Consider the following 23,512-nt stretch of genomic DNA (forward strand, 5'->3'; position numbering starts at 1 on the left):
TTTCCTCATTTTAAGTTGTGCAAGAACTTTTTTTTTTTCTTTTCCAGTGCTGCCTCTTTCTGAACTTCAGCGTGAGAGGGAGAAAGCGAGGGATTCATGTGTGGGAATAGCAGCAGGAAGGAAAGGGCAGTAGGGAATTTTGCCTGGAGCGAAACAGAAGAGGAGAGAGAAAGGAAAAGAGGAGGAGGGAGAGGGGTAGAGAAGATGACAGAGGAGCAAAAAGGATAAAGGTTTGAAGCATGGGATGGGAGGAGTGAAAGTGGACTTTAGTTAATGAGGAGGAGCAGGGAGGAGACGAGAGAAGATGACTGACGGGAGGGAATCTCTTCTCCACGCCTTCTTGGAGAAAACACAGACGAGGAGAGTCACAAACTCTACACACTCACACTCATGGAGGAAGGCAACCAACTTAGAAACATCTACAAATGAATGATAGCTAGACTTGGACCTTCACTGACAAAATATACACACACACATGCATTGCATCAGAGTGGATAAGCCAGCTGGACACGGTTTCATTCAGATCTGCTGTGATAAGAAGTGTACTGTCTCCACCCCTTCCTGCTTCCAAGGATTTCTGCTTTAACCGGTCACAGAGTGTGTGTGCAGGAGAGAGAGAGAGAGAGAGAGAGAGAGAGTGTGTGTGTGTGTGTGTGTGTGTTTTCTGCACTCTCATTGCACTCACTCCCTCAAACTGCTGACCTGTCATTTGATGTTTGTGTACATACCTGCACATACACACCCACAATCCTCTCTCTCTCTCTCTCTCTCTCTCTCTCTCTTTCTCTCTCTCTCCCTCTCTCTCACACACACACACTCCCTCGCTCTCTCGGAGCAGCAGGTCCCTGGAAGCAGCCAAAACTGTCAGTGACTGTTGCTAACACATGCTCCCTCTCAGCTCAGCTCTCTCTTCAGTTGCTGCCAAGGGAGGAGGAGGAGGAGGAGGAGGAGGAGGAGGAGGAGGAGAAGAAGAAGGAGTGAGGCTGGAAGGAGCAGACTGAAACACACAAATAGAAAGAGGAAGAGAGAGAGAGAGAGAGAGAGAGAGAGATTTGGACCAACCTCTGGCTGCTTACCTCTTGCCTCTGCCTGGCTGACTGTGTGGGAGACTGGAGGCAGCCTACAAGTGATGTCTCAGACACTCTGGAGCAGCACATAGTCAGGACTTTGCTGTTTTTATTTTTCCCGTCCCTCTCCCCTCTTCTGTAATGATGAGGAGGGACCGTCTTTTCTTGGCCGCGACCCTCACAGCCATCTTCTCTGCTGACCTCTACTTCATCCTCCTGCCAAAGCTGCGGAGCATGGGGCAAGGATCGGGACACTTTTGCACATGTGGTGACAACAACCTCACCCTCCCCAGGCAGGGTGGCCTCGCCACCCCGCAGCTCTCCAACTGGACCTTTGTGCCGCCCCTGGATGGTGCAACATCTGGACCCACGGATGGGGGCTCGAAGCTGGGGAGGCTGTTTGCTCATCCTCTGTATAACATCCAGACTCCAGTGCTCGGGCCAGAGGAGAAGCTGCTGCAGGCGGAGCAACTGATGGAGTACTATAGGAAGAAGGTGTCACGCTGGGAAAGGTCAGTTTCAGTTTTACAGATGATTTATGATTCATCATTTCCACACCACACACACACACACCCACACACACACACACACAAACACACCCTAATTTATAACATAAAACACACTTAAAATACACTTCTCTCACAATAACAGATGTACACCCAGACAATCTTCAATGTTTGCTCTCGGGCAAAAGTGATTTACAAAAAGTCAACAAACCCTTTGAGAGGCATGCGTCATCAAAGTCCAATGTCAAGTGGGCCGGGGCTCACAAACATGTCATTCTGATAGCTTGCGTCTGGAACGCTCTCTTTAAGGTAAACAAGGATTTAAAACTGCTAAAGCCCATCTTAATCTGTGGGAGCTGTAGCTGTCTTGGCTCGTGAGGCTGTCTGTCTATCCCAACACTCCCTCAGAGAGATACAGATTTTTTGGGCTCTCACGGTGGAAAAATAAGAAGAAATATGAGCAATGGATCCCCCCTCTCTTTCTTTCTGCCATATAAATGTGCACAAAACAATGGATAGCCCAAAGGCTTAAGACTTGCAAAATCTTGCAGCATCCAAACCGGGGGGAGCTTTTCAGGGGCTGCTTGAATGAACAGTTAAAGCCAATTATATTTGCGTACTGAAAAGGAAAACAGGTTGAAGTTACTTTCCTGATTCACCTGTTTTAAGTGTGTGCGTCTTTCCTGACATTGCATTGAGTGTAACAGGAAATATAGGTGCAACATTTGCTTCCCCTTTTTATCTTCCGCTTGACTCTACTCTGTGACTCTACACTTGTCCATTGTCCTGATTACCCTGATCTGTCACTGTAAGACTGTTGGCTCAATGAGATGACCAATGAAGAAACCCATATTTATATCTCTCTGCTCTTTTTCTGTTAGTACTTTATCCGACCCATGATGAAGTTTTGTTTGGACTGGGAGATGACCGTCCCACTCGGTGCGGTCAGCTCTGGCGATGTGGTGCCCCTCTCACCACAGACTTATTTGTTTTGGTCTCAGATTATTCTTGCTCAGGCTTTAAGTATAGGAGAGAGGAGAGGCGAGGAGGCTGTGGAAATGTTTCTTATTGTGTTACAACTGTCTTTAAAAACAAAAGAAAGCCCGTAAAATGACTAATAAAATCCTGTATGTGAAGGAGAATTTAGGCCACAGCGGGATATGGGCAAACAAAACAAGCAAAACTTAATAAATGTCTTTTTTTAATGACCTGCTCTAAAGAAAACCTGTTGATTGCACTTTGCCGTCAACTTCTGGCACTAAATCTGTGGTCTTTCCAAAATAAAGAAGTGATTTTAATTTGCCTGCCTAAGATTTCCAAAGCAGCATATTTCTTGTAAATTCTCTCTTTCAGCCAGCTACCTCATTAATTTTAAGCAACATGACATTCACAGCTGAGTTATGATATCACATTGGACTGCGGATAGCTGTCTGTATTCAGCTTCTAAAACTACCCTCTGTTTGACATCTCACTCCTCAGACATATGAAATACTACAGCGAGGCTGCGGCCATTTCCAATGTGACTGTGACTGAACATGAAGTGACCTTTGACCCTGATGCCAGTTGGCTGAAGTTCCACCTGGGAATAAGTCGCTATGCTCTGTACACTCGCAATGACCCTGCTGTCCCACAACTCCTCAAGGACATGCAGGGCATGACAGTTGTCAGTGCAGGTAATGGATGGATGGATAGGGTTTAAAACATCTGTATGTCAGTGTCATATTTAATTGTAATGACCCGGTGTAATTTGGTGTATAGCTAAATGTCTCTAATGTTTTGACAGACAGTGTTTTCTTGTTCAGCTGCAGTGGAAGGATAATAACAAAAAGAGAGAATTTGGCACTAAAAAGACAGTAACTTTGAAAGTTATTGACTTGATTTTACTCATTTGGACAGATGACGGACTCATATTATCTACAAATAAACTTTTAAATACATTTTGCATGGAAGGAGGGCTTTAGATTCTGTCCATCACTTACAATGAAAGTACATTATGAAGAGATCTTTAGTATGAACAAGAGGAATAATTACAGCAAGAAAAACATGTGTCAACATTCATTATGGCACCTGACTACTGTTTTAAGACCACTATAAAAATTGTAAACCCCTCTCCTTTAATCTGATAATCATGCTAAATTATGAGCTAACAAACATTTATCTCTTGCAGATTACACTCAAGATGAGAAGGCTCTAAAAGGAGCATGCGATTGTACTCAAGGTATGGTCAATTCACTACTGAATTCAATAAGACTTTTTGGACTTTTTTTTTTTTTTTTGGACTTTTAGGGATTTTGATGTTCTTTATCTCATATCTCATGCTGTATAAGCTCTGCATTTAGTGTACAGCACATAACAGCATGTGTGTTCGATTGCTGACTAGCCCCTTTGTTTGTCTATTTATGTTTCTCTCTCTCTTTTCTGCTGTGCTTGGTGGCACCAACAGAGACAAACACACTGCCGCCTTTGTGATAGTGTGGATTTTGTTTTTTCGTTCGGCACCAAAAATTCAGATTTGTCTTTCTGTATAAGACACTTGCTCTGGGGCGGAAAAAAAACAGGCTTTCGTTGGTGTTCAAAGGGAGAGCTCTTAATTAAATGTTTGATGTCTGCGTGCTCTGAGGGAAGCCAATGTTTTCCAGGCTTCAACCTACACACCAGCCACCACCTACGCTATCATCCCCTACCTCTGAGCGGCACGCAGAGCTGCAAATGTATGGATGGATAATTGAAAAAGTTACCGACAAAGTTACTTTTAATAAATGTTATTGTTGCAACTTCTACTGCCAGATATGTATACAACATCCACGCAGACATATAAACACTAAAAGAAAATTGGATTGCAAAAAAATTCAATTTTTCAGCACCTAAATAATATAATGGTTTTATATTTTCTATTTTACTGCCAACAGTCTCACACACACACACCAGTAAGGTATGTGAAATGAGTAATATGTTTTTGCTAAATCATTGCCTCACAAGCGTCCCTGCACAGTGAGGAGGCCGACCACAGAAATGTCATTCACTCTTAAGAAGAAATGCAACAAAACAATCTCTCTCTCCTTTTTAAATTTGACCTCATATCTCATTATCTCAGTAACCCAACGGTGACGATGTTCATCGGCCACAAAGGCTGTTTGTAGCAGTTAAGTCCTCTTTGATTCATCTCCCCACGAAAAGTAGTGATTGTAAACTTTGTGTGATTGTTAACTATTAATACTCCGGAGTTTCACAGAAAACAGCAGGGAGGCATGTGTGTGGTTAGTCTGGCTTACTGCTGTGATATAATATGCAGCCAGACAGAGAAAAAAGGAACACAAGTTGCTGAGAGAGCAGAGCGCAAGCTGTGTGACCAACTCCCAATTACCCCCAATTTTCACTGGGAACAGGCAGATCTACAATAGAAACTATTCCGAAGTTTGAACTGGCCTCTGAGGATTTAAGATGAAAACCAAACACTGGCTCAGTTACCTGATGCTCAGTCTTTACTTTTGTCAAGTTTGACAAGTTTTTAACTCGTTAAGCAGCAGCATGCAAACACAAAAGTTGACTTGTGTTGTGTTGTGTGATGTAAAGTTTGCCGATCTCCTCTAGTCTCTTCTGTCTCTTTACTCCAGTGGTGAAGCCCAGTGGACACCACCTTAAACTTGCTCTGAAGATGCGCAACTTTGCCAAGGCCATGTTCAAGCCAATGAGGTGAGAACTGAATCCACATGTGATGAATCACCGCTTTTTTATGTCAGTGCCCAATAGGTAAAGCATACCACTAAAAGTTTCCATCACACCAATACAAAGAAAATGTTGTTCTGCAATACATTTTAAACATTAAGTCTGTGTTTGAGATAGAACACAACATAAAATGTTACACAACATATTACAGTACATTTACTCATGTCACATCCTATGGTAGCGTATGTCAGACTACATCATCTATTATCTCACTACTGATTATTATAACTGACTACTTGATCACTTTGTATGTTTTGATTGTGTGTGTGTGTGTGTGTGTGTGTATGCCAGGCAGCAGAGGGACGATGAGACTCCAGAAGACTTCTTCTACTTTGTTGATTTCCAGAGACACAATGCAGAGATCGCTGCCTTTCACCTGGACAGGTGCAGCCCCCCCCCCCCCTCCCTCGTCACTCATAATGCTCACTATCACTTTCTTGTTTTTCCTGTTTTACTATCAATATACTCCGGTATTTTTAGTGTCGTTTAGTGTCATTTAGTAGGGGTAATTTTAGTTTTGGTTGCACATCTGTCATTTTATTGGTCTCAGTTATGGCTCCGGTTCACACTGGGGTGCTACAAATGTGTTTCTCTTTGAGCACTTTACTTTAAAGACACAGTCCATGATGCAAATGTTAAACAAAATCATGTAAAAAAGAGTTATTAAAGGTTTCTTATGCTGTTTAATATTTGGAAACACAGCAGAATAAGTGCCTTTATTTTAAATGATGACAAGTTGAAAAACACACTAAATCCTTAGTTATCGCCTATAGATCAGACAGTTGAATCACAATGATTCTTGAAATGTATATGGTTAAAAAAAAAGACTGATATTACCAAAAACATTTGAATTTATTGTGTCTTAGATGAGCAATGATGAAATGAGCTTGCAATCATAAATATGCAGAGGTAGCATTCTTGCAGTAGAATATCACTGATGAAAAAAACAACACCAAAAAAAAAAAATCCAAAAAAATCCAAAATGGTCTTCAACAAATAAGAATGAAAAAACTCTCCCTCCCTCTGCCAGCAAATAAACCTTTCAGCTTACACAAAGATTGCAACATGTTTGCCCAACCTAGGATTTCCCAACTTGCTGATCACTATAAACCACAGTCTGTGGACACATAGGTTTAGTTGAGGTGATGCACTCTGAAAAACAGTCATCTGAACTAGACAGTATCATTAAGAAGCCACACACAAGGATAAGTCATCGTTTCACCACCCAAGACAGAAAACAACAGCACTGCCACGTCGACAACCGTTATAATGACTAACTCTAACCCTCATGCTGCAAGTACTCATATCTTAAATCTTTGTTAGTGTTTGAAATGCAAGAATCACTCACAGTTTTATTCAGTGAGACAGACATACAGTATATCCCTTCTCTGCTCTCTCCTATTTTTAATTTATGGTGGTGTGTTTTTAATCTGTGGCAGTGTGTCGTCTCTCTCTCGGTTGTGTCTGTGTTGGCTGCCAGGAGCCCGTATCATTATCGCTTGCAATCACTAGTTGGGGAATGCCAACGATTTCAGAAACAGCAATTCAGCTTCCCCCGCTGATTGTCGTTTGATTACTGTTTTCGACACATGACTGAAATATGGCCCTGGGGGTGCTGTAAGCTCTCGATAGTATATATGAACAAAGCCAGCTGAATTATATAGCGTGGAGACTGTTAATAGGGTGCATTCATTGATAAGAATCAGTCAGAATGAACCGTGGGCTCCTGTGAAATGAGGTGAGGAGACAGAGATAAGACTGCTTTCATCTTTAGAGGGTTCACATTACATTTACATTCAGAGTGGAGGCATGAATTGTAAACTTTTCCTTACACTGGAGTCCACAGAGATAATGTTTATCTTCTGAATCTCATCAACCTATTTGTTGTAGGATCCTGGACTTCCGCAGGGTCCCGCCGGTGGCCGGCAGGCTGGTGAACATCACAGCAGAAGTCCTCCAAGTGACCCACAACGAAGACCTACGAGCTGTCTTCTTCACCTCACCAGGTAAAGCACCAGCAGGCCTCTTTTCTTTGTAATGGAATAGTTTGACATTTTGGGCATGGCTGGATTAATCATATATGAGGCCCGGGGGAAAAAGTTTGTTGTTGGGCCCCTATTGACCCCTACTGTAAATGGTAGTACTTTAGAGCTGAAATGATTAGATGATTAATTGATCACTTGATTGACAGATAATTAATTGGCCACAATTTTGTTCACTGAGTGATCTTTAAGTATTTTTAAGGCAAAAATGCCAAAAATTGACAGTTTTCCCATGATAGCAAACTCTACATCTTTGGGTTTTTGACTGTTGGTCAACAAAATAAATAATGTGAAATTGTTAACTCAGGCTTTAGGAACTAATGATCAGCATTTTGACTATTTTCTTACATGTTACACTAAACGATCAATTGATTATTAAGGAAAATAATTATCAGACCTACTGATAAAAATTGTTGGTTGGAGCCTTACAGAACTCCTATGATGGAATAATAGCACCTTTACCTCAGTTTTGTGTGTGCAATTTGATAAGACTCAACTTTAATGTTAGACAATGTTAAAACTAGATTTGGACACAGACCAGGCTACAAGTTGGAAAATGGAGGACTTGTCATAGTTGACATTGTGGATCAGTGGTGCAAATGTGTCACAAATTTGCAATTAATCAAATTATGTAGACCTAAATGACATGGGATAATATGCTTATTTGCATTCTTGCCTATTGAGAGTTAGATGAGGAGATTGATACCACTCTTGTCTGTCTGTTAAAAACAATGCTAACAGTTACAGCCAAGGGACAGTTAGCTTAGCTTAGCTTAGTACAAAGACTGGAAGCAGGGGGAAACATATTAAGTTGTGGTTTTACAGGCAGTTATGTATTGGACTATTTCTTGGCCAGAAGTGGTGACTTCCTGGAGGCTGCCAGGCAACCAGCAGAGACTCCAGGAAGTCACTGCACCCCTCTTTATGCTAAGCTAAGCTAACCATCTGTTGTTGCTGTGGTTTCATATTTAACAGACAATGTTTTCCCCAAAATGTCAAACTGTTCATTCAACAATTATTTTCCTTTTATCATCTTTGAGAAGTTTTGAAGGTCTATATCAGCTCCAATATTTGTACAATGACGCTGCTAATATTTTGCCAGTATTTTGTAACTCTGTAACCTTCATTCTTTTTCAAAAATGTTTTTATTCCTGGCAAGGGTGAAACAGCAAGGTGACCTGTTTATTTTATATGACAAGATTATGTGGCTAATGTCTGATTTAATAACACTGACAGCTCTACATCTTTGCAAACACAGCATATCAGTATAAAGCCTAGCCCACAGTATCTGTGACTTATTTTGGTGTTTTTCTTGCTGGTGACACAGCATCCAGCTAGAGGGAAAGGCAGAGCTGATCAAAAGGCATGTAATCGCATGTGAACAGGAAGCTCATTTGTATTCCACCATTTTGCTCCGCTTCCCAAACAGCGAACAACACGTGTTTCTTTGCCAAGTGCCTGTACGTGTGCAAGACAGAGTATGCGGTGTGTGGGAGCCCAGACCTGCTGGAGGGCTCCCTGTCTGCCTACCTGCCCGGACTCAGCATTGCTCCCCGAATCTCCATCCCCAACCCCTGGATACGTTCCTATACTTTCAGCGGACGAGAGGAGTAAGACCTCAACCTCTGTACACTCCAAAGGAATTACATTTTATTTTATAGTACAGTGTAATTCAGTGGGAAGATCATGTTGTAAGAATGTTGCTCATACTGAAATATGTTCACCAAATAGGTTAGTTAAATGCACAGCATGGTGCAAATTAACTGTTAACTGAGGCCACCAACTGTTGTTGAGACAGTTGGTGGCCTCCATCTCACAAATAACACACCACATTTCCCACAAATCCTTTTGAGTGCTGTGTCAAATTGGATGTTTGTCTCTTTGGTCAAAGGCTTTGTCACATAACAGACTAGGATAAAAGAGTTTTTTTTTTCTTTTTCCTTTTCTTTCTCTGCTACACCATCCACAATTTTTTTAATCTATGGAAGTCAGTTTGCGCCAGATGAACAACCACTTCCTGTTTTGCGAGTTTCTCATGAGATCCACCTCAGTGACAAATAATATAAAATGTTTAAATATTTAGAGGCAGGGAGAAAATTATTTACAATGGTGCTGTCTTTCAATGTCATCATTCTAGTAATGCCCTAAAAATGTCAAATTAACCATGCAGTTACATACTAATTGTACATAAAGTATCTTTAACAAATGTTATTAGGAAATTGAGGGACAATTTTAGATACTGTTTTCTCACATTGTTACAAATATCTGGTCAAAAATAATATCCAAATACAGTTAACAGTTCCTGGATTAGAGTGTTTGATGTAAATCTTTTATGTTTTATATCTGTTTTAAAGATGGGAAGTGAATCCGTTCTACTGTGACACCATAAAGCAGCTTTATCCCTACAACTCCGGCAACAGGCTCCTCAACATCATAGACATGTCCATCTTCGACTTCCTTATAGGTATTTATTTATTCATACTAATACATCATCTGGTGTTCACATCATCACCAGACCGTTCACTATCACAACACATATTTTATGTACTTCTTGAACTCTTCTGCAGGCAACATGGACAGGCACCACTACGAAATATTCACCAAATTCGGGGATGAAGGATTCCTTCTCCACTTGGACAATGCCAGAGGGTGAGACGAAAACTTTGATAAGCATTCAAATATTGTGAAATTATGCTTTGTGGTTCTATTTTCTTATCACACATGGCACCACGTCCTTTTTTCAGGTTTGGGAAACACTCTCAAGATGAGATGTCCATCCTTGCTCCACTATCTCAGTGCTGCATGTAAGTATGATGTTATCTCGTGCCGTGTCTGTATTTCTTTGTAGATTTACATTTGAAAGGTCTTATGGTTAAATTTTATATGCACAATTTAAAAAGCTAATTAATCTTTCATAAAAGATTTCATGCTGCCTCTCCTCTTCCTCCTCTTTATCATCCATCCTTCCTTCACTCCCATCCTTTGCTCCCACAGGGTAAAGCGCTCCACTCTGCTGAGGCTACAGCTCCTGATTCGACCAGAGTTCAGGCTCAGCGACCTGATGAGGGAGTCCCTGCAAGGAGACCCTTTACAGCCAATCCTGACGGAGCCCCACCTCTTAGCCCTAGACCGCAGGTTACAGAAGGTCCTCCGAGTGGTCCAGCGCTGCATCCGGAGGCTGGGCGAGGACGAGGTGATCACCAGGGACTTTGTCAAATCCACAGCGAGACCTCAGACTGACACAGAGATGAAAAAGGCAAGGTAACAGAGGGTGAAAGGTTCATCGCTGCAGAAGACTTGTGAGCAAACAAGGCCCCGACGGTTTCCATTTAAGGAACAAGCCATAGATGGAAGATGTTGTGTAATCTTCAGAGGAAGTACAGGGGGGCTTGTCAGAGAGCGAAGGAATCTCATTGCGGCGGTTCAGAACATGAATCACTGCAGGCCTCAAATTCCAATCGCCAAGGGAGCTGTACCTTGATTTCCTTTTGTTTCTCTCATAGTCATAAATGCTTTTTATGACTAGGCTCTCAATTTTTTATGTGCACATAGATCAGGGTGTTTAGAGATTTAAATATTTAAATTAAGAACTTTTACAGACTTTTGAGTAATTTGAGATTTGTTTCATTTGGTAAATTAGCTGGGAGAGTGAACACTGATCTGGGAATACAGGAGATTTATTTGCTTTGGAGAGTTTTTAAGGACCTGCAGACATTGATACATGAAGCCATAGAAGTTCTCTTGCTGTCATTCATCAAAATCAGCAGTGAAGTTATTCATGAGAGAGAGCTGTGATGCACTGGATAAGCTGTTTGGACTTTTTCAAATGAATGCTGGTGAATATTGTGACTGTAGAGAGAAAGATTGATGTCCATGTGATGTTATAATTATAAAATAAAGTTATTTTGTGTGATGACAGGGTACAATTTTCAATGTGCAAGCAACAGCAATGTAATCTGGTGTATGTGTGTGAGAAAAGTGCTACCCATTAAACAGCCATTTAGTTTACTCAACCCCATGTTCCAGACTTGTAATCTTTTTCTGTACCATCTGTGTGTTTACAGTTTTTCTCAGTCGCTTTGGTACATTTCTTGAATCATCCTTAACATTTGCAAAACAGGAAGTGCATTTGTACGAACAGCAACACAGAATGGATTACCTGCAAAAGCCTGTAACTTGCTCAAAATCCTTAATGTCTCAAAAGCAAATATATATTATGTGTGTGTGTGTGTGTGTATACATATATACTGTGTACATATATACACACACTGTATATATGTACACACGTGTGCTTGTGTGTTACAGTATGTATCTGTATAAAGTATATTTACTGTAAACTGTAAAATGTAAGTGAAATACTGTAATATGAATCATTAGAGTAAGTGTACAGTATTACAGTACAGTGCACATTGTTGGATTACATACCTGTTATGTCTATGAAACGTTTGAATAATTAAGGGCACGGTTGTTCTCCCAACATTTGGCTGCACCCTTAAATCAGCTACAGCCATTGTAAGGCCATGATTGAGAACATGGTCCGCAGTTGTGGCCCTTACAGTATTTCATTGGGACCGTGCCTACGTCCTCGGCCTCTTCTACCTCTTCCTCTGTTTTGCCTCCCTACCCTTCTCCATGCAGCCTTATTCCTCTTCTTCTTCTTGGCTGTTGACCCTGTTCATTTCCTTGTTGTCAGAAATTGTAACACTGTGTTGTGCTCTGTCTATATATGCTTGCCAATTCAAGAAAACTGGTTGATCTAATGCTTCACACATTCCCCTTCATTAGTGAAAGTCAAGATTCACCTGACAGCAATTCATCAATTCAGGACACATTTACAAAAACAGATAGAAATGTAGAGAAAATATGCTTGACAGATTATGACAACTAGTTCAACCATTTTGCATGTAATGACTTATGCAATGAACTGATGCCTAGATGTTTTGGCGGGTAAAACTATTCAACAAAGAACCAGTTTGATACATTTTGATCAACATGACACGAGCAACTGATAATGTAGAATTGCTTTTATGATGTGCACAGGTGACTAGATGATGTGGAGGTTGAACAAGCAGTTTTGAGAATTTCAATTCTGATCTGAGAAATGTACCGAAGCCACTGAGAAAAACTATAAGCGGCTCTACACTACTGTCCAATAAAACAGTCGGAGACAGACAGCAAACCTAAAGTGTCATATCATACCATGTTAATCATTCTGAACCAAATCAGTTTTCTTATCTCATAAATCAGTAAACGACATATTTGAGCTTTGGCTTTCTGTGGTTTTCTTTGTTCTCATCCTAAAAACCTGATACGTCCCAGGTCTTTGTGTGATGTGCATCTTAAGAGTTCATGCCAAATGAAGACCATCAGCCTGACAAAGCAGGCAGGGAAGCTGATAAGCAGCGACATCATAAAACTTGATCTCAATCACAGGTATATGCCATCATAACTCAGCATTTATACACTGTATCTGTATTAAAACATAGCAACAGAAATAAACATTTGAGGGACAACAGATTAAAAAATGAAGGAACAGCCTGGACTTTTTCAACTCCAAAGTAACTAATAGCAACTTTTTTTCTAAAGCCAAGTGAAATTGTTAATAATTAAGTTTGTGACGTTTGCTCGTTACTTGAAAATATCAGTTCATGGAAAAATGACCTAAGTTGTGTAAAGTCATAAAAATCCTCTTAAAAAAGGGAAAAACTGAGCCATATAGCATATTATTAACCAGACAAAGCAAGTTTAAAAATAATGAGGTCACAAAAGAGGAATGTTGTATATTTAAAATGTGGATAAAGATTTAAATTTTTAAGTTTTGGTGCACAAATGAATACCAACACCAAATCAGGCTTTCCTGCACTCATAACAGCAGCATGTCTCCCCCTGGTGGACAGATGTCACGCTACATGTTTTTGATCTTTTTAAATGTAAACATTGACTGTACACCCAATATTAGTGAGATTGTCTTCCACATATATATTAAAACATCATTTAAACTGGTTAAATTAAAAGTAATTTAACATTAATAGAGTGAATTACATAGCTTGGAACCTATGAGAAGCATCCTGAACTACTTTGCCAGCCATTAGAAACGTCATAAAGTCAAAAGAGCAACGCAAAGCTTAAAAAAAAAAAGACAAATTCAGAGACAAAGCTGAATTCTTTTTACTTTTTTATTGCTTAAACTGCCATCTGGAACAATCTATACCAAAAGGATAAACATCTTTGCACATACAGGAGGTCAAACTGAATACAGGGTAGAATAGAAAAAGAATGGTCCTCTGATCGCCTGCAGCTCTCTGCGCTGCAGGCCTAACAAACTCACTGAAAGGTCGGGCTAGCAGGAGTGACTGACTACTACTGTAAGCCCAGGATAGGTAAGCTAAGGCAAACCGGGACGATTGCAGTGTGGCTAAAAACATCTGGACTAAAACCGATGACCGATGCTGCTGCTATTTACATGAAAATAATATTTCGACAAAAAGGTGAGTCGAACCCTCGCCCCCTAACGGAGTCATTTCCTGTGGATCAGGATAAACAGGATGTGTTGTCATAACATAAAAGAAAGCTGATGACATAAATCCAGATGTCACCAAATCCACAACCTGAGGGTTAGGGGGAAACACATGAAGAAAAATACACTTATGTCCATTAACAAAAAAAATCTTCTCGCTAACCTGACTACCCTGCAATCGGCACCAAAATCAAATCTTTTTGGACATACAAACATAAAACTCAATTCTAAGCGTGTGTAAGCGCTTTGAATGGAGACTTAACAGAAAACAGAAACATGACTGGTTCTAGGTCATTTCTGGTAACAGACAGTGAGGCAGGAATGAAGAGTTAAGCCTATAATCCAGAAGTCAACATTGTGATTTGGTAAAGATCTTCAAAAAAAAAAAAAGAAAAAAAGAAAAAAAAAAAGACAGACTTAACATTTTATGCCATCTAAAAAGACATGAAGCAGTTAAGCTCGGGAGTAACAAACCAAATATTTGACAAAGTTCCTGTCCTGCACACAGCTGCAGGGCACGTTTTTTAATACACGCTTCCATTCATACCGGATCACTGGATGCCTAAAATATCATGCCAAGTAAGCATAGAGAACAGATCACAAGCTACTCTGATGAAAAGACAGCCACCTTTTCAATAGGCATAAGCAATGACACTAGTTTTAAATAAATATCTGCTCACTCTGCCCGCCAGCGCACCTGTGATGCTTCGATACATAAATACTTCAGATGTCCTGAAACTTTGTTGTTTTTTTTTTTCCAAGACTTTACTTCAATAAACCTGTAATTACCCATTTCATCTATTTTAAAAAGTTTTAACCCATGACGTTTTACACAATACAATTACATACTGTTTTTGTCGGTCGACAAGAAGAAGCATTTATTTACTTTGTGGCACTGGACACCTAAAATAGAATTTATGGAAAAATAAGTGTTTACAAAAGACAGTTAAACATATCTTTTTAAAGATCACCATCACTCCAAACCATAAGTTTATCATTTAGTCCATGATAATAATATAACCGTGATCATTTTAACTATACTATGATAACATTTTGATTACAAACCATAGCAGAAGAGTGACCAAGTTATTTGGTATATACTAAAAAACTTGAATACTGAAATACACTTAATACTCTTATTTTTTTTTCCCTTTCTTTTTATTTATTTTTTCCTCAGAGTAGTCAAGGCAGTTCTTGTATGGTCGTTCTACCGATTAAGAGGACAATAAGGGTAATAAACTACTTCCTGTTTGGAGCTCCAAATAGTCAGGGAACAGAACACGCACTGCATTTCCACGGCTATGCATCTTTGAGTCATGACAATAATCAACATTTGGCACTAGCCTGGTAGCTGCACAATAAAATAAAAACCTTAAGTTGCACAAGATCTCCAAAAATAAGCAAAACAGACTCGTCATTGTCTCATCATACCGATCAAAGGTAACCAAAAGTAACAAATGGAGCACAACCATCATAGCTGAAACCTAAAAACGGCTGACAAAAATGTGGTTGCAGTCGTATTCTTCCTGCCTTCTACAGGTTCAAGCTTCTGCTCTACTTTGTATATATAATCAAGCTAACTGATGTCAAAAAGGAAACTCTTAAAACGGGGAAGAAGCAGTCCTCTCTTTGCTTCAATCTAAAACATAACAAATATAACAAATTCACCAAAAGCGCCATGTAAAGTTTGATTGTCCTGTCTCATCAGTTTGAGACCCTAATGTCTTTCAGATCTCCTAACAATCCTGCTTTGTGTTTAAGGTTGAGTCTAAAAAGAAAGCGTAACCAGCAAATACATATATAAGGTAACATGTGATGTAACTGTGCCTACAAGGTAGCGTACAGCAGCTGGTACAAGCGCTGGTGAATGGCTAAAAGTCATCTCTCTGACGTGACTGGTAACAACAAAATGAAGTGTGTGTGTAAAACAAAAAGGGGGGGAGAAAGCAAACAGAAAGAAGAAGAAAGTGGCAAAAAAAAAAGCAAATTGCATTGGTGGACCCTGGGTCTAAAAGGAGAAAAGAGGGAGAGGGAGGAGGAGAGAGAGAGAGTGGGGCGGGAAGACAAGCCCCTTCAGACAGACAGCGAGACGAAGCTGTTGTACTGTTGGATGTTACGTTTGAGAATGTCTGAACAGGGACCCAGGACGCGCTCGAAGCGGGGCCGGTCGAGCTTCACGCACTTCAGGGGGCCGCGGGCGACCACGGTGGCAGCACGGGGGCGGTTCATCAGCAGAGCAATCTCACCTGCAGAACATAGAAACGATCACAGCGTTTAAAATCTCAGAAAACATAAAATCTTTAATGATGTTGAGACAGAATGCAAACAAACAAAACTCTAAATAAAAACTAAATTGTTTAGAAATATTACTTTCATTTGAAAGAAAAATCATACGTGCCTTTTTAATCATATAACTCTAATAAGAGAGTTATAAAACTAATTTTACTTCACTTGTAATAGTACAATAATATAACAATACATTAGGTAAATAACAGAGTTCTCTGATAATGCTTTAGTTTTTTTACCAAAGTAGTCAGATGGTCCTAATCTCCCCACTTCAACAAACTCCTCATTCTCTGAGCGACGCTGCAACACAGCTGCAGAACCCTGAAAAACACATAAACACACACAGTTCAGTTTGGATCAACCAGCTTTACCCTGTTTGCATTCAGTATATGTGAACAAGAATCATCTTCATAAAAGATCATTCTTAAAAAAGGAGTTGAATCACTGAAATGTATTTGATATTATCAAATAGGGCCGCGATTCAAATCGGTTTATCTATTAAATACATTTAGACAACTCTGAATTGAACAGGTCAACAAGTCATCCTTAATACTTTGATCAAAACAAAAAAATACTTTCACATCACCACTAGAGGGCGTGTGTGTGTGAGTGGATGACATGTTTGAAATAATTTAAAGATTCACTGAAGTCACAAGAAGATTCAATATCTCCTAAAATGTTTGATGAAACTGGACCAACAACCAAATATGGACTAATTACATAACACATCCAACAACGATGGACACCCCGATAACATGAAAAAACTAAAATAAGTAACTTATCATGTTATCTCAAGTGTTCAAAGATGAAATTTTGGTATTGTGACTTAACTACTGTGTATGAAGGAGTGTGTCTGTCAGAGTTAGAGATGTAGGTGTCTACCTCCAAGATGATGAAGAATTCATCTCCAGGCTCTCCCTGCACAACAATCTTCTGTCCGTCCTCAAACTGTACGGGCTCCAAGGCATCAGCGACTGTCAGGCGCTCCCATTTGTCAAGAGACTCTGAGTGAGGCGAACACAAAGAAAAGAATTCAGCTGAAGTGACGGATCACAATCAAAAAGGCTTTTATTGGTTTTACTTCTTTCATCTGTTATAAGATGATATATTTTTATAAACCCTTTTAGGTTATTTTAATCTCAACACCAAAACACAAGTAACCTGCTTCTCTTCTATTTTTAAGTTTGGAGTTGTGGCTGATTTTTTTTTTTTAAATAAAATTACCCACCTAAAATGGACACTTTCCTGAGGAATTCCTCGTACATCTTCCTCTTTCTCAAAGTGCTTCCCTGAAGAGAAAGACATTTGTGTTAGTGTGTTTACATGAAACTAAAAAAGCAAATAAATTTATGTAAACCTACATGTTTGCAAATAAATACACTGGTTTGCTTTGGTTTTGTATTATAATACACCTCCTCACCATAAGTATTCTCCTGTAGCTGTCTCTGTCGATGCCCCACAGCTTGACGTTGGTCTTAGCTCTAACTGTGGCCGCCCTCGGGGTGCCGTATATCAGCGCCAGCTCTCCGAAGCTGCCACCTTCCCCAATGCTGGTCACCCATTCATTGTTCACATACACCTGTCAGATTGGCAGAGAAGAAAACAAGGAAATGGTGAGAAAAGCATTAAAAAAAACAGAAGAGGAACAAGAAACAAGCAAAACTATTAGAAATTTGTAGGTGAACCCCGATACTAACAGACAAAGAAGCTCTATGTTACTTAAGTATGTTTGCATTGTAAAAGTTTGACACTGCTTTCTAAAAAAAAAACAAGATGAGGATCAGATACTCACATCCATCTCTCCTTGGTCGATAACATAGAAATTGTCACCTTCGTCACCTGGATGCACACAACAATACTGTTACTATCACGATCACACAAAGACATGCTTTCATTTGGATAAATGTTTGTTCAGCTTAACGCTGAAAAGGTGTGATCCTACCCTGCAGAATAACTGTTTCCCCAGCGATGTAGGTGACTGGAAACATTGCATCAAATATGTCGCTGGAAGCAAACAGATTTGTGAGAGGATCAGCTGACTACACACACTTAGTCAATTGTCCAAATCTACCTTATAAAACCTTTGAAAACCAAACATTGTTTAAGGCAGGTACCTCCTCTCGTTGTCGTCCAGGTGTGAGAAGAGCACATTCTTTTCAATAGCTTTGGCCAAGGCTGCCATCGTCTTGTAGTCTTTCGGAATGACCTTAGGGAACAACACAGACATGTTATGCGTTTCAAGAAAATATAACTTTTCATAGATGTAAGTGTTGGATTTTCTTGTAGCTCTCACAGCTGTATGTGTCTACCTTTCTGACATATGAGGCTGCATCCTCCTCTGTGTAAACCTCTGCGCTGAAGGCTCCTCTCCGCCGGCGACCCTTTACCACCGGGTTCATGGGTGGAGACACCTCCTCATCACGTGAGTCTGAACGGGAACTGCTGGCCTTCTGCTGGTTCTGAATCTGCTTGGCCTCCTCCTGGAGGGGAAGAAGTCAATCAGACGACAAGGTTTATAGCTGCTGTAGTTCATTCAAAGCACTTTTTTAAGCTCAAAAAAGTATATAAACACATGTAAAATACAACTTAAAATAAACTAAAATAAACCGATAAATAAAAGTTCCCAGTGAAAACCTACATTCAATCAAGAGATCAAATAAAAGCACTACTAAAAAGTTATGTTACAAGTTATGTTACAAGTTTCTTCTTAGAATTATCCAGTATATATGTGCTAGTTCATTGTCTTGGTATAATTCAGTTCAATTTTATTTATATAGCACAAAATCATAGAGCAGGTGAAAACTGTACTCTTCAACTAATAATATGCTCCAAGAGGATTGGAAGGTTACTGCCAGATGAGCATCTAAAAGAAATCCGATAAATCAGAAGACGATAACCCCAAAAAAGGCACTTCTGTTTAAAATAATTTTCAAATCAATCCTTCCTCTAAGATTCTAGGGAAGCACACAAGCATTAGTTTAAAGAACTTTTCAGAAAAACTTTGTCAAACATGTAAATACAGTTGAAGTAATAAAATGTTAAATTTCAATTATTGTACGTGCGCTTGAACTCATGTGGATTCATCGTGATGTTTATCTGACATCAGTAACTTTTCCCAACTAGTTCTTTGGTGACATTTACAGTAAATGTAGCATCCGGTCTAGAACATGGCTGCTGCAAAACCTGACCCTCAAGTGTACATAATATACATTTGGGAAATCTTGTTCAAAGCAGGTGGATACCATAAATAGTAATCTTACAACACCATATTGTTTAAAATAACTGTGCATTAAAGTGTGCTAGTTAGAAAGTTAGCTGGCTTTCAACATATTACAAACTATTCTTTGCTATTGCTGTGTGATTATAAATAAAAACTGCTGTTCTCTGACACAAAGTTTAAATAGCTTTAATTCAAAAAACGATAAGAAAAATCTGATAACAGTAACTGCTTCATATGTGACATCATCTGTGTTGAGACATGTTTAAACTGATCAACTGATTTAATCTGTCGAGGGTTTTTGTTGGCCTGAGAGATGAAAGGAAATAGTGCCTGACAAAGTTAATAGTTGTGATGCCAAATACTAGCAGGCTTGTGAGAAAGTAACTGCCTAGTGTAATACAAGAATTTATAATGTTCAGCTTTCACTGTGTAATGATTAGCTTTCTGCCTATTGACCAATAAGGTACAGTACACACGCACAGTACACACGCACACACACACAAACAAATATACCTTCTCCAGCCTCTCGAAGTACTCCCTGAGGAAGGCCATTGGCCTGTCTGGCCTGGAGGTGCACAGCTGGACAATGCAGTCCTTCAGCAGCTGTTGAATGTTGTGTTTCTGCACGTACTGCTCACACTCCCTCAGGCTCCGCTCCTCCTCACTGCTCGTACTTCCAGATGCCATGACGACAACCGCAAACCCTGCTCTGTGACCTCTAACCTTTGTACTGGAGAGAGAGAGAGAGGACAGCAACGGGGGGAGAGAAAAAAAAAAAAGGAGGATGATTTCAGATCATCACTAAAACATGGATTTACTGGATTACCAGAGAGCAACACAGAGTAAGAGTGTGTCTGTGTCGTTATGAGAAATGGACAGAAAGAAAAAAGCGAGAATGTGAGAAAAATAGAGCCTGAGTGAGAAGGCACGGAGAGATGGGGTGTTGTTTTGCTCTGTGGAGCCTGAGTGCTTCTAAGTGGCAGGAGTGAAAACTGGTCATATGATGTGATCACACATTTCTGACTATAGACCACAAACTAGGACAGGCACGCTGTCTGTCCTGGGTTTATTTACTCAAAACAATTTCAGCTTTTCACCAGCCTGAGTGAAGCTTACTCTCACATTGGCTGAAACAGTACATAAGGCCTAATTTTAGACAAATGGCGAAACAAAGGCCAGTGAATCAATCCACTGTGAAACAGACCAAAACCATAAAAGCAAACGTGCACTTCCTTGAGGTTTCAACATTTCAGGCCTCAGTACTGCTTCTGAGAAAAACAGCCTGACAGATCCCTGATCATCTGATCAACCTCTGTGATATAAGCTTCTTCAGATAGCTCTGAGCTTGATTGGGCTGTGCAGTCTAAAACAGGAAGGCCTCTAAAGCCGTGTTGTAACCAACATGTGTATTTTAGATGAGTAAATGACAGAACAACAAGTCCTGCGGAGGAAACAGACCGATCCTGTGCCTGCAAGTGTATCATGCATGTGCATCAGTATAATAGGATTCAGATAATTTCTAATCTGACAAGGCCCTGGGGAGATTACTTGCCATGTTATCAAAGATGAGGCTGGCACATCCTTTCTGCAGCTAACTACACTCCTAGTGGAAACTTGGCAGGCTTGCTTTAATCTAAACCTACCACAGGAATAACTAAGTGATAAATGATACTGTTTTTAGACCAAGTGGTATAAATTAAGTGCTAAGACTACAGGCAAGACCCAACAACAGGGCTGCCTCATATTATTAGAAAGTCTTGTTTACTTTTTCAAACGTCTGAGGTAGTTAAAATATATAATTAACATATTAATTTTCTAATTGAATTAGTGAGCTGCAGCATCACCTCAGTTGACAAGAAGAGAGCTGTCAAGAGAAAACATTGCGATGCACAATGACCTCGCTGAACAAGTAACAATGAAGAGTGCTGGAGGACTGATAAATATTAGTGTACATATTAAAATAACTACTACCGCCTTTAGAGACAGTATGAAGCAAATGCCCTGTCTATAACGTTAACACCGTGTAGGTCAGGAAGGCTGACGGCTGCAGCCAAGTAACTTACAACAAGCTAATACTGAAATACTACCCACCCTAAATTAGTATAAACAGTAAACACAGAATACAAATAAATGATACATGTTTTATACGATTGCTTAACTATCTTTGGTTAAGCAGAATGTTAAAGAAAGTGTCTAGTTTGATGCCTAGCCTGGCTAGCTCCGTGCAAAGGCAAAGCTCTCCTCCAATGACGCCATCTTGAGTTCTATCATAAACAAACGAGAGACGGAGAAAACAAATTTCACCTATCCAGAGGTCATATGTTCTTTGAGCAGAAACAACACCAATACTCACAAGAAACTGTAAATTCCTGCCGAGCCCTTCGATAACGACTCGGGATGGGTGATATTTCTACAAAGCGTACCGTTACCAGATCCTCCTCGCTTCGATTTTTTTTCCCCGAGCCCTGGACCGCTGCCCCACCGGATACGGCTGAGAACCAATCAACAGCCGTCACTGACGTCAATTCTCCTCGTTCTGACATGTGAGCCCGTCACCCTTGGCAACCTTAAAGGAGACCGCACGGAAACCGTGACGTCAAAGAAATAGTTTAGAACAGAAACGGGAAAAGAAAAAAAATCGATTCATATCTGATTAAAAATTAGCTTGTCAACAGGAATCTCTCTTTTGTGTTCATTTAGAAATGCGTACAACTTCGTGGTTCGGTGCAGAGTACTTATTTCCAATTGCAACATCAGAATCATCTTTATTGGCTAAGTATGTTTGCACATACAAGGAATTTGAATCCGGTTTAGTGGCTCTCAGTGTACTTACACACAATAACAACACAACAATCTTCATAAATATACACAAAGAATGACTATATACAAGTGAAACCATTCCTGTGATCTGTAAACAGGATACAAATAATGCAAAGAAGTGAAGAATTGCTTAGATACATATTAAATGGTATAAAATGATGGTTATGTACAGTATATACAGCCTGTTCAGATGTACAGTAGTGAGTCAAAGGGTGATTAAATGAATAAAATAAATAAACATACATGAGGTTATTTTAGGGGACTTTGGGGACAAATATCTCAGACAGAAAAGGAAAATCAGAGGTGCACTGTATTCTCAAGCTAAATAAATTCTAGGGACAATAACAAATACTACAGAGGTTTCTGTTTTCTCTGCAGGCAGCAGAACATTTAAATAATGTGCTCAAGTTATCACAGTGCAATTGATGTAAAGTACAAATCAATAAACATTAAGTCATTTAAATTATGTACATGATTTCATGGGTAAAGATCCTTTAGTTGAGTAAAATGATGTAAAAAAAAAAAAAAAAAAAAAAAAAAAATCAACCACAACTAAAAGTCTTGCATTTAAAGGTATCGAAAGTAAAACTACTCAGGCAGAAATAGGGCTCCAGTAATAATAATAATGGATTATTGATACTGATGCATTAATGTGTTGTAGCTGGTTGAGATGCAAAACATTATAACTGATTTATATTCTGTTGGGTATATCTTAATCTGTAATAAAGGATCATATTGATAAGCTGAAGCACATGTTTTAGCCTAAAAGTTGCATCTACAAGTAACAAGTAACCAAAGCTGTCAAATTAATGTGGTTGAGTAAAAAGTATGATAGTTCCCTCTGTTGTAGCTAGTGGAGTACAATATAAAGTAGCTTAAAATGCAAAATACAAGTCCCTAAAAGTTGTAACTATACATGAGTAAATGTATACTTTCCATCACTGACTGAAGTAACATTATGCAAAGATAAAATAAGATAAGCCCATTATTTATAGCCTCATGTACAAATTTTAAGGGGAAAAGTTTAAGTTTTTAACATTTGCATTTAGGTTTAATGATGAAAGCTGAATTTTGGTCAAATAACACCATAAACTCTCCAATGATCGACGTGAGAACAACTTGATACGTCTTTTATCCAATGAAATCATCAAAACAATTCCTCGTGACAAGACTGAAAGTATAACTGGCCAATCAACAGTTTTTCCTTTAAATAGGCGGCTCTTATATGATTGACAGCTCTCTTGTCGAATCAAAGAGAGCCTTTAAACAGTTCGTCCAATAGAAATTCCGGAAAGGAGGGCATGACATGTTACCGCCAGCCAATCGTG

The 23,512-nt window shown here is 39.5% G+C and overlaps 2 protein-coding genes across 3 annotated transcripts; one reads left to right on the plus strand and one right to left on the minus strand.

Moving 5' to 3' along the window:
• The first annotated feature begins 1,018 nt into the window (after window positions 1-1,018).
• On the plus strand, window positions 1,019-11,593 carry fam20a (FAM20A golgi associated secretory pathway pseudokinase). Its single transcript, XM_042396334.1, has 11 exons — window positions 1,019-1,579; window positions 3,053-3,246; window positions 3,741-3,791; window positions 5,188-5,266; window positions 5,591-5,683; window positions 7,190-7,305; window positions 8,771-8,951; window positions 9,696-9,805; window positions 9,909-9,990; window positions 10,086-10,145; window positions 10,336-11,593. Exons 1-11 carry the CDS (start codon window positions 1,209-1,211, stop codon window positions 10,604-10,606), a joined length of 1,608 nt encoding a protein of 535 aa, XP_042252268.1. The 5' UTR covers window positions 1,019-1,208; the 3' UTR covers window positions 10,607-11,593.
• A 1,910-nt stretch (window positions 11,594-13,503) lies between these two features.
• Window positions 13,504-21,876, minus strand: LOC121887335 (cAMP-dependent protein kinase type I-alpha regulatory subunit). 2 transcript variants are annotated; one of them, XM_042398067.1, is made up of 11 exons: window positions 21,788-21,876; window positions 19,878-20,094; window positions 18,454-18,624; window positions 18,259-18,350; window positions 18,087-18,148; window positions 17,937-17,983; window positions 17,565-17,723; window positions 17,373-17,433; window positions 17,027-17,148; window positions 16,384-16,465; window positions 13,504-16,104 (listed from the first exon to the last, which is right to left on the minus strand). In XM_042398067.1, exons 2-11 carry the CDS (start codon window positions 20,049-20,051, stop codon window positions 15,932-15,934), a joined length of 1,143 nt encoding a protein of 380 aa, XP_042254001.1. In that variant the 5' UTR covers window positions 20,052-20,094; window positions 21,788-21,876; the 3' UTR covers window positions 13,504-15,931. The 2 variants fall into 2 exon arrangements, with proteins under 2 accessions (XP_042254001.1, XP_042254000.1); XM_042398066.1 differs by having other exon boundaries at window positions 21,718-21,865.
• Window positions 21,877-23,512: the final 1,636 nt, after the last annotated feature.

This window comes from Thunnus maccoyii, chromosome 20 (assembly GCF_910596095.1).
Source record: "Thunnus maccoyii chromosome 20, fThuMac1.1, whole genome shotgun sequence".
NCBI classification, from domain to species: Eukaryota; Metazoa; Chordata; class Actinopteri; order Scombriformes; family Scombridae; genus Thunnus; species Thunnus maccoyii.